General features: G+C 40.7%; 1 protein-coding gene across 1 annotated transcript in view; it reads left to right on the forward strand.

Moving 5' to 3' along the window:
• Positions 1–17,500, forward strand: part of mthfr (methylenetetrahydrofolate reductase (NAD(P)H)) — an 18,912-nt gene that overhangs the window by 1,216 nt on the left and 196 nt on the right. Inside the window, exons 2-12 of the mRNA XM_030139900.1 lie at positions 1,645–1,911; positions 3,607–3,845; positions 9,379–9,489; positions 11,638–11,831; positions 15,107–15,357; positions 15,609–15,743; positions 15,875–16,055; positions 16,328–16,510; positions 16,591–16,692; positions 17,043–17,162; positions 17,437–17,500. The exon at positions 17,437–17,500 is cut by the window's right edge and continues 196 nt beyond it. Of these exons, the coding sequence (XP_029995760.1) occupies positions 1,664–1,911; positions 3,607–3,845; positions 9,379–9,489; positions 11,638–11,831; positions 15,107–15,357; positions 15,609–15,743; positions 15,875–16,055; positions 16,328–16,510; positions 16,591–16,692; positions 17,043–17,162; positions 17,437–17,500 (1,828 nt within the window). The 5' untranslated portion in view covers positions 1,645–1,663. The remainder of the gene's footprint in view (positions 1–1,644; positions 1,912–3,606; positions 3,846–9,378; positions 9,490–11,637; positions 11,832–15,106; positions 15,358–15,608; positions 15,744–15,874; positions 16,056–16,327; positions 16,511–16,590; positions 16,693–17,042; positions 17,163–17,436) is intronic.

Here is a 17,500-nt window from a genome sequence, read left to right on the forward strand (position 1 = left end):
AATAAAAAAGAAAAACAAAAATGAACCTCCACAATATCTGCATTTGAATAAATACCTAAAAATATAAATACAGTACTTTTTAATATCGATACAGTATTATGAAATGAAATATCACGATATATCCTCCTCAGACCCAGGAAAGTACCAGCTTTTTTTGTTTTTTTATTAAATCAGTGCCTATATTGGAAACATCATGATGCAACAGTGTTTTCAGATGCAGTTTTTCAAATTTTGATGGAATGTCCTTTGTGGTGGACAGTTTGCTTTTCTTTTTTTTGTATAAAATTGTGAAACTCTTGTCCATAAATGTGGACAGAAAACCCACAGCTGGATCTGAGGAGGATAATGCAGAACTGATATTTTCTTACAGCCCTAGTTATGATGTAACTGTACACTGTAAAAAACATCTGCAGTTTAACAAAATTTTCAGTTCATTTTACAGATATTTTTAAGATACAGGAAATATCAATGAAATGACAACAACAGACTGTGATTTGACATGTCAACTGTTAAAGAATACGAAAAAACTAACAATGAATAACCATAAAATTTCCATTTTTTAAAAGAATTTTTTTCTTTTTTCACAGAAAAATACAGTTAAAATACATTTGCAAATGTATCGTAATTTCACAAATATTTCTTTTCTATTTATGAGATTAAACTGTTAATTTAAAGTTTAATACTGTAAAAAAAATATTAAAACAAGATAAAATTACTGATAATCAACAGTAACAGAAGTATTAGTTCTGTCAGTTGAACCAGACTTGTTTGTTCATTGACAAATATCTTGTGTAATTACAGGAGGTTTCACAACAAAACTGTTGAATAAATGTATTTTTGTGAATGTATGACATGTATAAGCACTGATAAACTGTCCAAATACAGTTTTTATCAGTGGATTGGACAATTGAGTCTCATTGAACATTATATATATACATATATATATATATATATATATATATATATATATATATATATATATATATATATATATATATATATATATATGTGTGTGTGTGTGTGTGTGTATGTATATGTGTGTGTGTATGTATATGTGTGTGTGTGTGTGTGTATATATGTGTGTGTGTATATATGTATATATGTGTGTATGTGTATATATATATATATATGTGTATATATGTATATGTATATATATATTTGTTTATTTATAAATGTATGTATGTATATATATATGTGTGTGTGTGTGTATGTGCGTATATATATATATATATATATATATATATATACATGTGTGTGTATATATATAAACACACACATATATATGTGTATATATACATATATATATATATGTATATATGTATATTTATTTATTTATTTATTTATTTATTTATAGGGAATTGGATTGTTTTAATATATGAAAATATTCTTTATTAAACGTTAAAAAGTCAAAAAATTATGCAAAATCTCATGTAAAGTTAGGGCAAAAAACTGTATTTTTATGAGATGGTTATTTTATGTTATTTAACAGTATTTTTTTGGCACCCTTGCTGCTGGAATAATGTTTTGGGTTTTTTTTTGTTTTTATTTTACAATGTAGTAATTTGGTGCTATATAAATATAAAATGTGGCTGACGGAAAACATAAAGGCCTGCTTTGAGCGTGTGTTTGTTTTGTTTGTCCCAGTTTGTTTTGAACTGACGCCATGGTGAACCAGGTTCCCAGAGGAGACGGCAGCTGGCAGTCGTTCAAGAGCGACTCCAGCGGCGCCAGTACCAGCGGCGGGGACAGTTCCAAGGACAGTTCCCGCTGTTCCACACCGGTGCTAGAGGCCGACCGCTCCGACCGGCTACGGGACAAGATGCGCCGCAGGACGGAGTCTGGGGACCGCTGGTTCTCCCTGGAGTTCTTTCCACCTCGCACGGCCAGCGGAGCGGTCAACCTCATCTCCAGGTGAGTCCAACCTGTCCGGATTTAGGAGGAAGGTTTTAACCCTTTCATGCATGAATTATCAGAACCTTAATCAAGATTTTTTTCCTTAGTGTTTTTATTCCTTTTTAGGCATGAAAAAAACAATGTGATTCATTTTTCTTTTCTTTTTTTTCTTTTAATGAACCTATTTTTCATGGAGTTACAAAAATGTCCACTCAGCTGAACACCGTTCATTTAATTTTTGAAGCTCAGAAACATGCATTTACTGACATACTGTGTGAAAACTATTAAATAAAAGCATTTTTATCCTCCTGAGACCCAGCAATGCATTTTTATCCTCTGTAGGGGACAAAAGTTTGACAGTTTTACTTAAAAAATGCTGTCCATTGTAAAGGACATTCCATTAAAAATAATAAATAAATAAAAATAATTTAAAAGAATGTTTCGGAAAAACAAACAAACAAAAAAACCTGTTGTATTATATAGTTTCCAATCAAGGCAATTGTTTAATGGAAAAAAAGTAAAAAAAAATCACTTTCCTGGGTCTCAGGAGGTTAATGCTGCTAATCTGATGTTGTCTCACATTTTAACGTTCTATAATACTAGTTATTACTCACCCAGGTAATGTGCAAAAAAAGAAAAAAAAATGTGTTTAAAAAACAAAACAAAACTCTGTTAATTACAGTCTAATAACTATTAACAATTGATGTAAATAAAAGAACAGGAAAGTTACAGTAATGGTCTGAATGTCAGTCTATTATTATGGGATGGTGCATAAGTGTCCACTGTGTTGGCTGATATGAAACTAAAACAATAAAACCCATGAATATACAAGAGAACAGCTGGAGAAGAACTGTCCACTGGAGTGACCACTGGAGTGACCAGTATACATGAAAGGGTTAAACACAGGTGGGTCCAACCTGTCCAGGATTTAGGAGGAAGATTTTACACCAGGGTTCTCAAACTCCTGTTCTTTCAGGTTCCACATTCAGTCTGATCTGATCTGCAGTGGACCCAACCAGTAAACTAAGAACAGAATAAATAATGACAACTGACAATTTATGTCTGTGTTTTAGTGCAAAAAACCCAATTAATTATGAAAATACTTACTTTTATAAACTATTCAAACAAAAAAGATGTGAATAACCTGAAAAAACGGACATTTCTTCAGTAAAATCAGTGTAATTTTCTCAGTCTTCTTCCTCCACTTCTCATTAGTCCATGTGCATTCTGGATCAGATCTCCAAAGACACTAAACACTGAGGAACAGGAAGAAAAGAGTTCAAACTGGACTGAATTTAATACAGACATTTCAGGTTGGACACATTTGTTCAGGTTAGTCACATTTTATTGGTACAGGAGAGTTTGGAAATGGAAAGAGTTTCATGTAATTTCACTTTTTTACACTAAAAAAATAGATTAAATCTGCAGTTGTCATTATTTATCGGTTATTATGATCGTGTTTTTCTGGTCTGACCCAATTGAGATCTAACTGGTTTACATGTGTCTGTATGGAACCTGAAATAAAAGGATTTTTACACCATTGATTGTGAATATCTTCAGTGTAATTTTTGCATGTCACAGATCCATCCTACAGGGCCAGATCGGACCCTGTGGCGGGCTGGATTTGGCCCCAGGCCTCATGTTTGACCCCTGTTGGTCTCAGTTGTCCTAGACTCCACTGGTCCCAGTACTCAGTCTGGACTCATCCCTCAGGTTCGACCGTATGGGTTCTGGAGGACCCCTGTTCATCGACATCACGTGGCATCCGGCGGGGGACCCGGGCTCGGACAAAGAGACGTCCTCCATGATGATCGCCAGCACGGCGGTCAACTACTGCGGCCTGGAGAGCGTCCTGCACCTGACCTGCTGCAACCAGACCACCCACAAGATCACAGGATACCTGGAGAAAGCCAAACGCCTGGGGCTGAAGAACATCATGGCACTGAGGGGAGGTAAGAGGGCAGAAGAGGCGTTCAGGGACACTAACGCTGAGGGGAGGTAAGAGGGCAGAAGAGGCGTTCAGGGACCCTAACACTGAGGGGAGGTAAGAGGGCAGAAGAGGCGTTCAGGGACACTAACGCTGAGGGGAGGTAAGAGGGCAGAAGAGGCGTTCAGGGACCCTAACGCTGAGGGGAGGTAAGAGGGCAGAAGAGGCGTTCAGGGACACTAACGCTGAGGGGAGGTAAGAGGGCAGAAGAGGCGTTCAGGGACACTAACGCTGAGGGGAGGTAAGAGGGCAGAAGAGGCGTTCAGGGACCCTAACGCTGAGGGGAGGTAAGAGGGCAGAAGAGGCGTTCAGGGACACTAACGCTGAGGGGAGGTAAGAGGGCAGAAGAGGCGTTCAGGGACACTAACGCTGAGGGGAGGTAAGAGGGCAGAAGAGGCGTTCAGGGACCCTAACACTGAGGGGAGGTAAGAGGGCAGAAGAGGCGTTCAGGGACCCTAACGCTGAGGGGAGGTAAGAGGGCAGAAGAGGCGTTCAGGGACCCTAACACTGAGCATCATCATGGCAGTTTCAGTTTACTTTGGCTGAAAATAACTTCGATGGCAAAAAGTAAGTTTCGATGTGGGTCAGTGTCACTTTAAGGCAGGGGTGTCAAACATGCGACCCGGGGGCCAAATGCAGCCCGTGAAAGGTTCCAATCCGACCCCTGGGATGAGTTTGAATTCTACAGTCAAGGCTGTGGAACTCATTTTAGTTCATGTTCCACGTACGGACCAATATAATGTCAAGTTAAATAACAGCAGAAGAACCTACAAAAATAATGACTCCATATTTTGTTCTTGGTTTGATGTGAAAAAAATGTTACATTACGTCGATAAACTTCATATGTTTGTCTTTGTTTTAGTGTGAAAAATAACATTAAATGATGAAAATATTTCCATTTCCAAACTCTCCTGTACCAATAAAATGTGACTAACCTATACCACAAATCAAAAGAGAAAGAAGAATTCGGCTGAAATTTGGGTAAATAAGACAGTGAAACTTCTTGGTCTAACCGATGTCTGGCGTGACCTGCATGGACGAGAAAAAGACTTTACTTTTTACTCTGTCCGTCATGATATGCATTCACGTATTGATTATTTCTTAATGTTTACTAATGAGTGTTACAGAGTAAAACATTGTAAAATAGGCCAAAGGGACCTCTCGGACCATGCAGGTCTGCTTTGTAACTTACACCTGGACGGACTTAGAAAGAAAACAAACTGGAGATTGAATATTGGGATGCTAAATAATGAGACATATAAAAAAGAATTAGTGGAGGAATTCAAGGACTTTCTATCTTTTAATGATAATGGAGAGGTTAGCCCCCCAATTCTTTGGGATACAGGAAAGGCTTATCTTAGAGGAAAGCTTATAGCAAAAGCTGTGTTCCATAAAAAAATGAAAGCCAAACAATTACATGACTTAGAAACTAAATTAAGGGCAATGGAAAAATGTTATATCCATAATAAAAACCCTTTATTTTTGTCTTTAATGCGATCGATCAAACAAGAGATAGACAAAATCTATAGTGTAGACACTGAGAAACAGATCAGATACATGAAACAGAGATATTATGAGGCTGGACCAAAGGCTGCAAAACTGCTAGCGTGGAGGCTACGTAAGCAACAAGTGGAAAGATCAATTCATAAAATTAAGGATCCAATTACGAATAAAATGTCAACCAAATTAAAGGAAATACACAGTTCATTTGAAAAATACTATACAAATTTATATACTCAACCAGGTGAAACTAATGTAGAAAAAATTGAACAATTTTTAAATTCACTTGATCTCCCCACTTTGGGTGAGTTCCATAACAAATCTCTCACATCAGAAATCACAGATTCGGAAATTAATGGAGCAATCTCTGCTCTTAAAACAAATAAATCACTGGGCACAGATGGATACCCAGCAGAGTGGTACAAGTTGATGAGAGAACCACTTTTACCACTACTCAAAAACTGTTTCAATCAAATAGTGAAAGGAGGTGCCCCCCCTCCTTCGTGGAGGGAGGCTTATATTTCAGTGATTCATAAAGAGGGAAAGGACAAACTAGATTGTAAATCATACAGACCCATTAGTGTTCTAAACATGGATTATAAACTTTTTGCATCAATCTTGGCCAGAAGGATGGAGGACACAATATCCTTCCTCATAGATGAGGATCAAACAGGGTTTGTTAAAGAACGCCAAACACACAATAACATACGTAGGGCTATTCATACTATTGACTATATAACAAAGACAAATTCCAGTGCAGTCCTTCTCAGCTTAGATGCTGAGAAGGCCTTTGATTCTGTAAGTTGGCACTTCCTGTATCAGGCAATGGGTCATTTTGGCTTCTCAGATCAATTTATAAAATGCATAATGGCACTATATTCAAATCCAACTGCAATGATAAAAATAAATGGAGGCTTATCTAACCCTATAAATCTACAAAGAGGCTGTAGGCAGGGCTACCCTCTTAGCCCCGCCCTGTTCAATTTGTTCATTGAACCCTTAGCCCAGATGATCAGAGAGGAGAAGAAGCTACGCGGTATTATTATAGGAGGTGTTGAATATAAAATTTGTTTGTATGCAGATGACGTGTTGGTAACATTACAAAATCCAGGTTCTGGGGTACCCCTGCTTATGAATGTCCTCTAAATGTATGGATCTCTATCAGGATACTCACTTAACGTGCATAAAACGCAGGCCCTTTTATTTAATTTTATCCCCACTCCAGACTTAATTGAAAAATATAAATTTAACTGGAACTCATCCCTTATTCAGTATTTAAGTGTGTCCTTGCCAAGGGACTTGACCTCTCTCTTTGCTACAAATTATGAAAAAATTTATAAAAAAATTTACAAGGATTTGGAAAGATGGACTTTGCTTCCCCTAGACATCGGTGATAGAATAAGGTCAATTAAAATGGTAATCCTTCCTAAATTATTATATTTATTCATGGCTTTACCAGTAGAGGTTCCACTGAAACAATTCAGAGACAAGCATATTTCTAGATTTGTTTGGGGAACAAAAAGACCACGGATAAAGCTCTCTGTCTTACAGCTGCCGAGGGACAGGGGAGGCATGGCCTTACCTTGCCTTAAACATTATTACATCGCAGCCCAAGTAAGATCACTAGTACTTTGGTGTAGTGAGTCCTATACGGCCAAATGGAAAGGCATGGAGTTTTCCTCCACTGAACTTCCATTACCTTCAGTTCTTGGCTGTCTGGACTGCGCTAGAGCAGCCCTACAGTTGGACAATTTATGTGAATGTAACTCAATTAAAATTTGGTTACAAGTGGTCAAGACATTTGGACTTCATAAACAAATTCAGATCCTAAACTGGCCTGTGAGTGACCCGCACTTCTAACCTGCACTACATGACTACAGATTTAGACCGTGGTCTAAACATGGTCTAACTGCTTTCTGCAGGATACTTTCAAAAGGACAGATGGACAGTTTTCAAAATCTTTCTCTCAAATTTGGACTTGGTAAACATGATTTTTTCAGATATCTCCAACTCCGTGATTACTTTGTAAAGGAAATACAATGTTCTATGACAGAGGCTCCCTCTCATCTAATTCAAATACTGGTAGAAGCCTATAAAGGTTCCAGTAACAAAAACATCACTGGTAAAATTTATACAGCTTTGTATTCAAAAGACAATGAGATATATTTTCACGCAAAAAAACAATGGGAGAGGGACCTGCAAGAGGAAATACCAAATGAGATCTGGTCAGAGGGGTGGAAGTCTCAAAACTGTACTACAAATTCACTATCATGGAGGGGTTTTTGTTGGAAATGTCTGGTCCGTTTCTTTATTACACCCGCACGAAAATCACATTCTTCTGGAGTTCATTTTTCCTGCTGGAGGGAGTGCGGTTCACTCGAGGCAGATCAAGTACATGTATTCTGGTCCTGTCCTGGTGTTGTTGGCTTTTGGGGAGAGATGATTAAATTGATGTATTCAGTTTTTGGTGTTCATTTTGATATGTCATTGGCTACTTTGTTTTTTAGCATTCCCCCAGAGGAATTACAGGAAAGAGACATATATTTATTTAGAATACTGCTTGCCGCAGGCAAAAAAGCCATCACCAAATACTGGCTTAAAAAGGACCCTCCCTCAATTTCTTTGGTGATAAAAATTGTCAACCAAATCCATTTAATGGAAATGATGACATACAATCTCCGCCTACAACAGCATAAGGGTGTAAAGTACTGGAAAAAATGGGACTTTTTCATTCAATCTGTGGACAGTAAACAGTCTGTAAATGTGTGAATGTACCTGTGACCGTTTTTTTTTTCTCTTTTGTTTTGTATTTCATATGAAAACAATAAAAAATAAAGTACAAAAAAAAAAAATGTGACTAACCTGAACAAATGTGCCCAACCTGAAATGTCTGTATTAAATTCAGTCCAGTTTGAACTCTTTTCTTCCTGTTCCTCAGTGTTTAGTGTCTTTGTAGATCTGATCCAGAATGCACATGGACTAATGAGAAGTGGAGGAAGACGAGTGAGAAAATTACACTGATTTTTCTGAAGAAATTTCAGTTTTTTCAGGTTATTCACATCTTTTTTTTTTATATAGTTTCTAAAAGTAAGTATTTTCTTAATTTAATGGGTTTTTTGCACTAAAACAAAGACAAAAATTCTGAGTTGTGATTATTTACAGGTTATTCTGTTCTTATTTTACTGGTTCGGTCCACTGCAGATCAAAAGAACATGTACCAGAACCTGTGGTTCTGGTATCAGGTATCGTATCTGTCCAGCATGGTACCAGCTGACATCGTCCCTGGGACCGACCCAGCAGAACCTGTTTATGTCATTGTGATCATTCATTTTACTGACACTGTCCCCTTCATGTCCATGTGACACCTGAGTAGAGCTCAGTGTCATAGTGAAGGCCACACCGCTGTCCAGTCAGCTCCAGCTCCATCATTCCTGGGCTTCTGTGGTCATCTGCTGGGTTTGTGAAACAGGAGGCCTGGTCAGATGAACCTGGAACATCAGTTACAGGGACCTCCTTAAGGTCAAAGCAGGCTCAGTCCAAAACACATTTCTAACCATACGTGTACTTGTTGGTGTTGGAATGCTGGGAGGGATGAACTGATTGGATTTTCCAGTCCAGAGGTCAGTGTCAGGTCAAAGGTCACTAAACTGAAACTGAAGCCTGCAACACATTGTAGGTTACTCGTAACTGGGACAGCTGAGAAGGATAGGGAATGCATCTAATTACAAGAAAAGCACTCAGAGAGCACAGACCTCCACCAAGACAGATCTGCCCCCCCCGATCACCACCAAAATTTAAACATGTTGTTCCTTGTGCCAGTATCAACATTTCCTGAAATTTTTATGAAAATCCATCCATAACTTTTTGAGTTATCTTGCTAACAAACATACAAACACACAAACACACAAAGCAAAGTGATCACAGTACCTCCTGGTGGAGGTAATAATCCTCCTGTTCAGTAACAGTCATGTCAGTTGTTTTTTTTTGTATTCTTGCAGACCCAGTGGGAGCAGACTGGGAGGAAGAGGAGGAAGGCTTCAACTACGCCATCGACCTGGTCAAACACATCCGCTCAGAGTTCGACGACTACTTCGACATCTGCGTCGCTGGTATGTAACGCACTCAGAGTCCACATACAGTCACAGAACAGTCAGCAACTGTTTCAAACTAAAGCCAGGAAGAATACTGTCAGTATTTTAGATGACGGTTCCAGTTGGAACAGGAATTCCCTCAGTTCATTTGTACTTTTGTTCTGTCAATCATAAGAGGTAAAATACACCTGCAGCCACAGATTTCAGGCTTTGGTGTTGATTTTATAAATTCAGTTTGAATTGATTCATGGATTGAATCACAGCATTATGCAGACTTTTGCAACATTAAATCAAAATAATGAAAAATGAGTCCTGATTCAACAAAACTAAAATATAGAAGAACAGGTAAGACAGGAGATTGAGACCAGTGTTGTGTAGAAAAGGTCATAATTTTTGGACTCCACTTGCTTCCATTGAAACCTGATCACACATTGAAGTCTCTGTATAGTCTGGGTCAGTATAAACATATTCATTCACTAATTTTTGGGGTTGTTTTGTTGTTGGCCTGTTAAAAAATAAAGGGTTCACTCTGAAAATTAACTCTAAAGGCTACATATGGAGAGGAATAAGAATTAATTTTAATTTATTTAGTTTAATAACAATAAGAAAAGAATGCCACTGTTTTTTTTCCTCATGTGTTTATAATATAAGCTTTGCTTGTTCCAGATTCAATGTTTAAGCAACTGAAGTTTGTGTTCAGATGAAAACGTTTTTCATCAGCTTATATATCTGGAGAGAAGGGAAAACATGCTCAGTTTTATTCAATAGTTCAGTAAATATCGAGTTTGTTCCGCAACTTTGCCCCAGTTTTTAAGTTTGGCCCACTGTGTATTTGAGTTTGACCCCCTGATCTGTACTTCTGCATTTGGACTGAACTTCTATTCATATCAAGTCAAATGGTCCAAAGCGTCCCATGTTTGATGTTCTAAATGTTATTACAGTCCTGTTTGGAGATGTTTCATGGGCCAGTCCTAATTAGGGGTGTAAGAAAATATCAGTTCAACAATATATTGCGATATTAAATTTAGGGCTGGGTAAAAAAATCGATTTAATCAATCTTAGATCGATTTCGTTTTAATTTTGCGTAATCGATTAAAAGTGGATAAGATCGATTTTTCAGAGCAGGACCGGGAGTACGCAGCAGCGCGGCCGGCTCCATCTTGCGAACCCCCTGACGGCTCTGGCACGGAAAAGACACGGAGGAAGGGTGGGGAAAATCCCTCCTCTGGAGGTACGCCAGGCCTCAACTCATACTGGAACCTGCAGTGTGAAGGAACTGGACGCCCTCTCCAAGGAGAGTCGCAGAAGCCGGTTGTTCTTGGAATAATAACTTGGATGAACAGTAAAGCAACAATGTCCGACTGCTACGCTATGCTACACTACCCCCCCCCCCCCCCCCCCCCCAATGAATCAATATTGATCCCAGTATTGATGTGTTGCATGACTGCGGTAATCAAATAATCAGGTTACAACTCAATATTGTATTTTGGTATCACTAAATTAATCTGAATCAATCAATTAATACTGAATTGAATTGATACTGGATCAAATTGAATCAAATCGTGATTAATCGATTCAGAACCTTATGAATCGAAATCGAATCGATCATGGAAATTGGCCATGATACCCAGCCCTAGTTAAATTTCACAATACTGTATCGATATTCCAAAGCACTGTATCGATATTTTTAGGTATTTATTCAAATGCAGATATTGTGGGGGTTCATTTTTGTTTTTCTTTTTGTTTCTATTTTATTTATTCTTATTTCACACTCTTTTATTCAATAATGTTGGTTCCTTTGTTTGGATTGAACTCCAATCCTGTTCTGATGTTAGTTGTGAACTAATAGAATCTGAACATTTGAACAGGATCTGAAACTGGAATGTCTGTGAAACAGAATTTCAGTTTGAACACAGTTGGAACATTTGGTGATAGAACATTAGATCCTGTTGGGATCAAATACAAATGTTTTTAGTGTTAGTGCAGATTTCTGTTGTAGTTCAATTCTTCAAGGAAATAATATTTTAAAAAAGAAACAAAGAATTGCCTTTTTAACAGAATCATGATATATCGTATCGTGATCCTAGAATTGTGATTGGTATCCTATCGTCAGATTCTTGCCGATACACAGCCCTAGTCCTAATTCAGACCTGTTTGTGTGGACAGGATATCCCACAGGACACCCTGAGGCAGGCAGTTATGAAGAAGATCTGCAACACCTGAAGGAGAAGGTGGACGCCGGAGCAGACTTCGTCATCACCCAGCTGTTCTTCAGGGCCGACACTTTCCTGAAGTTTTTAGACGACTGCAGGGCCATTGGGATCACATGTCCCATCCTGCCCGGAATCTTCCCCATTCAGGTAAGGTCCTTCAGACTCATATACTGGAGGGTTCATCCTTTGGAGCATGGTCCTTCAGGCTCGTATACTGGAGGGTTCATCCTCTGGAGCTTGGTCCTTCAGGCTCATATACTGGAGGGTTTGTCCTCTGGAGCATGGTCCTTCAGGCTCCTATACTGGAGGGTTTGTCCTCTGGAGCATGGTCCTTCAGGCTCCTATACTGGGGGGTTCGTCCTCTGGAGCATGGTCCTTCAGGCTTGTATACTGGAGGGTTCATCCTCTGGAGCATGGTCCTTCAGGCTCACATACTGGAGGGTTCATTCTCTGGAGCATGTTCCACAGCTCAGAGATACAATAGGACCTCTGTGTTTTTGGATGGACATGATAAATGATCAGTTTTAATAAAAACCATTTGATGTTCTCAAATGGGTCATTAGAAGGGTATGGAAGTAAATCTGTCTCATCAGATTTTGAATTATAAAAGCTATTGAATTTCTAGCACTGAATTTGTTTTTGTACTGAAATTTATCTAAATTCAGATGCAAAAAATTCAAATGCAAAAAATTCAGATGTGTGCTCTGTTGGGCGGGGATGGGGGCCGGGGGGGGGGGGGATAGCGGTCGGACATTAGGCCCTTTCCCACCAAAAGGCCCAGGAACTTTATTACCAGGAACTCATTTACCAAGAACTTTTTGGGGTAAAAGAGTTCCTGGTAACTGCGTTTCCACCACACCTGAAAGTTCAGGGTAATTTGTTCAAACCAGGTTGATGATGTATGAGGAGCAGAACCAGAACCTGTAGTCCAGTTCATGTCCATTCACAAACTAACCTCTACTTCAATAAAATGACACAGAACTGAAGTGGACGGGTTGGGTTTAACGTTTTACTGGTTGTTGAATCAGTGAATCCATCTGGAATACATTTTAAATGAAGTTAACCATCATTACAGATCCTTAATTTGTATTTAAAAATGGTAGAACATGTATTTTCAGCTTCTCATTCCTTAAACTAAATCACATCTAACTTTATGTGTGATGGATGGTTCTGTTTCATTTCTGTTGTTTTACAGATTTAGTCCAGGTTCAACCCTAAAGTCAGACAGATTTACTCAAATGACTGCATTTAATTCAACTGCAGATTACTGATAAAAGTACTGATACTCATATTTTGATGCCTTGTAAATGAACAGACAGTATTAGGTTAGATTTTTTTAAAAATTTTAAACAAAACAAGGTGCCTTGAGATTAAAAGGGAAATAAACGTGTGAAAGGTTCAGGCTTTTGGACCAGGGTCTGGTCCAGCTGGTCCAGGACAGCCGGTCTGGAACTCCATGGTCCTGGTCCCTTTTTCACTTTCCTACAAGAAAAGTAATAAAAATGTTGAAATGAATAACAGAACACATGATGACAGATTGCTACCAGTGTGATGTGTCATGTGACCTGTCTGACCTGGGCCGTTAGGGTCAGGGGTCACATGTCTGACCTGGGCCGTTAGGGTTAGGGGTCACATGTCTGACCTGGGTCGTTGTAAACAGTAGATGTTGGACCAGGACACAAACAAGCCGCAGGTTCAGAAAAAGAGGCGAGTCCGTCCGGTCCATTTCAGGTGGAAATCACAAACATACAGAATAAATCAGTGTTCAGCTCATGGCGACAACACAAATCCATCCAGTTCTATGATTTAGGTTTAGTGTCAGACTGTTGACCAGTTAGCATTAGCATTAGCATTAGGTTAACTGGACTTCACTGTTGTCTAAACAGCTGATGTTCCGCTGATACTGTTACAGCAGTGAACCAACTAAACAGTGAATATTTGTGTCCTATTCAGACCATTGGTTTGTTCCACAGTCAGATCCACTGCGACCGTTGTGCTCCTTTAGTTTCTTTTAATCCTGCATACACTTCTTCTTCTTTCCTCGTATTTCTTTTGGCTTGTGTCTTATATTTGGCTCCGACGGCTTTTACTCGCTCGTTTCATGTCTGTGATTCAAAGTCCGTCTGAATTTCCTCGTCGTCCGTCCACTTGTTGTAGCTTCTCTTTTGTTCCATTTTCCGAATTATCAAAATCCAAAGCTTGTGGAAATGAAATGAGTTAAATCTTGGTGGTGAACAGAATGTGTAAACGCTGTCAGTCTAGTCCACCACTCAGCCTTCTCCAGCACACAGCTCCGCCCCTTAAAGTTCCTGGTAATCTGGAAAGTACTATCTCTGTACAGGGAACTTTTTCGGGGTAAATTCGGGGCCGGGGGAGGGTCAGTTACCGGGGTAATTTTCGGTGGAAACGCACCAGGAACTTTGAAAGTTCAGGGGAATACAGAAAGTTCCTGCAAAAGTTCCTGCAAAAGTTCCTGCGGTGGGAAAGGGCCTATTGTCTCTTTCCTCTTCCTCTAACTCCATACGCAGCCATAGGTGATAGTGTGGATTCAAGTTATTTTTCCAAGAACGATCGACTTCTGCGACTCTCCTCAGAGAACCTCTGGGCGTCCAGTTCCTTCACACTGTGGGTTCCAGTTTGAGGCCAGGTGGACCTCCAGAGGAGGGGTTTTCACCACCCTTCCTCCACATCTTTTCCGCGCCAGAGCTGTCACCAGTGAGACCAAAACGCCTCATCTTCCCCAGGTGTTTGCAAGATGGAGCTGCCCACGCTTCTGCGTACTCCTGGTCCTGCTCTGAAAAATCGATCTCATCCACTACGAAAAAAACGAAATCGATCTGAGATCGATCGAATCGATTTTTTTACCCAGCCCTAGTGTTAATATGACATGAGGTTGAGTTTACTTTGAACACATTATACATTAATTTAAACTAAAGAAAACTAGAAAAGCACTCAGAGAGTGCAGACCTCCCCCAAGGCAGATCAGCCCCCCCGCCACCACCACTACCAAAATTGAATCATTTGTTCCTTGTGCCAGTATCAACATTTACTGAAAATTTCAGCCAAAGTCCATCCATACCTTTTTGAGTTATCTTGTTAACAAACAAACAAACAGACAGACAAACCCTGATGAAAACTTACTGTAACCTCTGCTGTTCCTTGGATGTAAAACAGGGAATCTGAGAACAGGAGGGTGGGTGCTTAAGAACAGGTGTGTTCTTGATACTGAAATGTGATTGGCCCATTCCTCAGCAGTGGGTCCATTTCCATGTGTCTTTACTTTAGGACATTTCAGCGGCTGCACTTGTTGGGTTTGTTCCTCATTCATCTACTGGACTATTGAAGGTGTTGTTTCCATACAAATGTTCCCTCACTTCCGTCTCCGTCCTTTTAATCTGACTCTCTGATCGGACTTTCTTTAGGGGTACCAGTCTCTGCGTCAGCTCGTCAAGCTGTCAAAGCTGGAGGTTCCGGAAGAGATCACCAAAGTGATCGAACCCATCAAAGACAACGACGCCGCTATCCGAAACTACGGGATCCAACAGGCGGTGCAGATGTGCCGTGTGCTGCTGGACAGCGGGAAGGTGTCGGGCCTTCACTTCTACACTCTGAACCGAGAGGTGGCCACCATGGAGGTCCTGAGACAGCTGGGCCTGTGGACTGAGGACCCCAGGTCTGGAACCTGCTGACCATACAACACCAAAACACACTGGGTACAAGTAGGGATGGGAAACCATAAGAATTTAACGATTCTGATTCCGTTATCGATTTTGTTTATCGATCCGATTCCTTATTGGTCATTATCATCTAGTAGTTACAGTATCATTATTTGTCGGTCTTTTAATGCTCAGTAACTCTGTTCAGAGTCATTTTCGTCCACAGCTGAAACTGGTCCTCAGTCAGTCTGGTGTTGTGTTTTTCCAGACGTCCTCTTCCGTGGGCGGTGAGCGCTCATCCCAAACGGAGGGTGGAGGATGTTCGTCCCATCTTCTGGGCTTCCAGACCCAAGAGCTACATCTACAGGACGCAGGACTGGGATGAGTTCCCCAACGGCAGATGGTAACGGGGTTTATGAGGAATGTTAGCGCAGTCCTTCTGAATCTAAAATACAGTGAAAATGAAAATGAAGGCACATGTTTGAGGTGTTGGTGTTTTAGGTGGAATTGTTTTCCTGTTGTTGAATTCATCAGGGGGAACTCGTCTTCTCCTGCATTCGGGGAGTTAAATGACTACTACCTGTTCTACCTGAAGAGTAAGTCTACCAAAGACGCTCTGCTGCAGATGTGGGGAGATGAACTGATGAACGAGCAGAGCGTCTACGAAGTGTTCACCTGTTACATCACAGCCCAGCCCAACCACAGAGGACACAAGGTACACAATGCAACAACACAACACACCATGACACAACACAGCGCAACGCAACACCACCACTGCCATGCTGGAACAGCCAGGATATGAACACACACTGACACAATGTTTGGGACTGGGACTGGGACTGGACCTCTGGATATCAGCGTAGAATTAACACACACACACACACACACACACACACACACACAAACACAAAGAGGTAGTGCATCTCCAGTTACAGCAGGACCCATGGAACCCTGGTGTCCATCTGAACCTGTGTTCTGTGGTTCCAGGTCATGTGTCTGCCGTGGAACGATGAGCCCCTGGCCCCTGAGACCAACCTGCTGAAGGAGGAGCTGGAGAAGGTCAATAGACGGGGGGTCCTCACCATCAACTCCCAGCCCAACATCAATGGAAAACCCTCCACGGACCCCATCGTGGGCTGGGGTCCGGCTGGAGGCTATGTGTTCCAGAAGGTACCGGCCCTGGGTTCTGACTCTGGTGTCACTGCTCCAGAACCTGTGTGTTCTAACGGTCTTCTGTCTGTGGTCTTCAGGCTTATCTGGAGTTCTTCACCTCCAGTGAAAATGTCACTGCTCTGCTCCAAGTCCTGAAGAAGTACGAGCCCCGCGTCAACTACCACATCGTAAATGTTCATGTAAGTTCAGCCGCAGGTTCAAACTGGATCTATCCAAATGTTGCACTATATGTTTTTCCAGGAAATAATCTTTTCAAAAAACAAACAAAACAAAAAATATCGGCTTGTTAATAGTATTTTGATATATTGCGAAATATCGTATCGTGATCCTAGTATTGCGATTTGTATCGTACCGCCAAACTGTTGCCAGTAAACAGCCCTAATTCTTAGTCAATGTGGTCCGTGTAAGTTTCAGACTTTTATTTGATGGAAACATCATAGAGTCCAGGAATTGAACCTGGACACAAATGTAGGACACAAGTATGGGACAGAAGTGTAGGACGTCTGTCTAATGGGTTTGTTTTGTCCAGGGTCAAAACCGAACCAACGCCCACGACATGCAGCCCAACGCTGTGACCTGGGGCATCTTCCCTGGAAGAGAGATAGTCCAGCCCACGGTGGTCGACCCCGTCAGCTTCATGTACTGGAAGGTAAGACAGAGGTCAAAGGTCAAGCACAGACAGACAGAGGTCAAAGGTCAAGCACAGACAGACAGAGGTCAGAGTTCAACCACAGACAGACAGAGGTCAAAGGTCAACCACAGACAGACAGAGGTCAAAGGTCAACCACAGACAGAGGTCAAAGTTCACCACTGATGTAGGTTTTTTGGAGTATCTTCATGTGTTACTACAATTCATTGACCTCGTTGACCTCTCTGACCTCGTTACCTCTCTGACCTCATTGTGTTTGTCCTTGTGTGGTCAGGACGAGGCCTTCGCCCTGTGGATCGAACAGTGGGGTAAACTCTACGAGGAAGAGTCTCCTTCTC

Source organism: Sphaeramia orbicularis, chromosome 7, assembly GCF_902148855.1.
Source record: "Sphaeramia orbicularis chromosome 7, fSphaOr1.1, whole genome shotgun sequence".
Classification (NCBI taxonomy): domain Eukaryota; kingdom Metazoa; phylum Chordata; class Actinopteri; order Kurtiformes; family Apogonidae; genus Sphaeramia; species Sphaeramia orbicularis.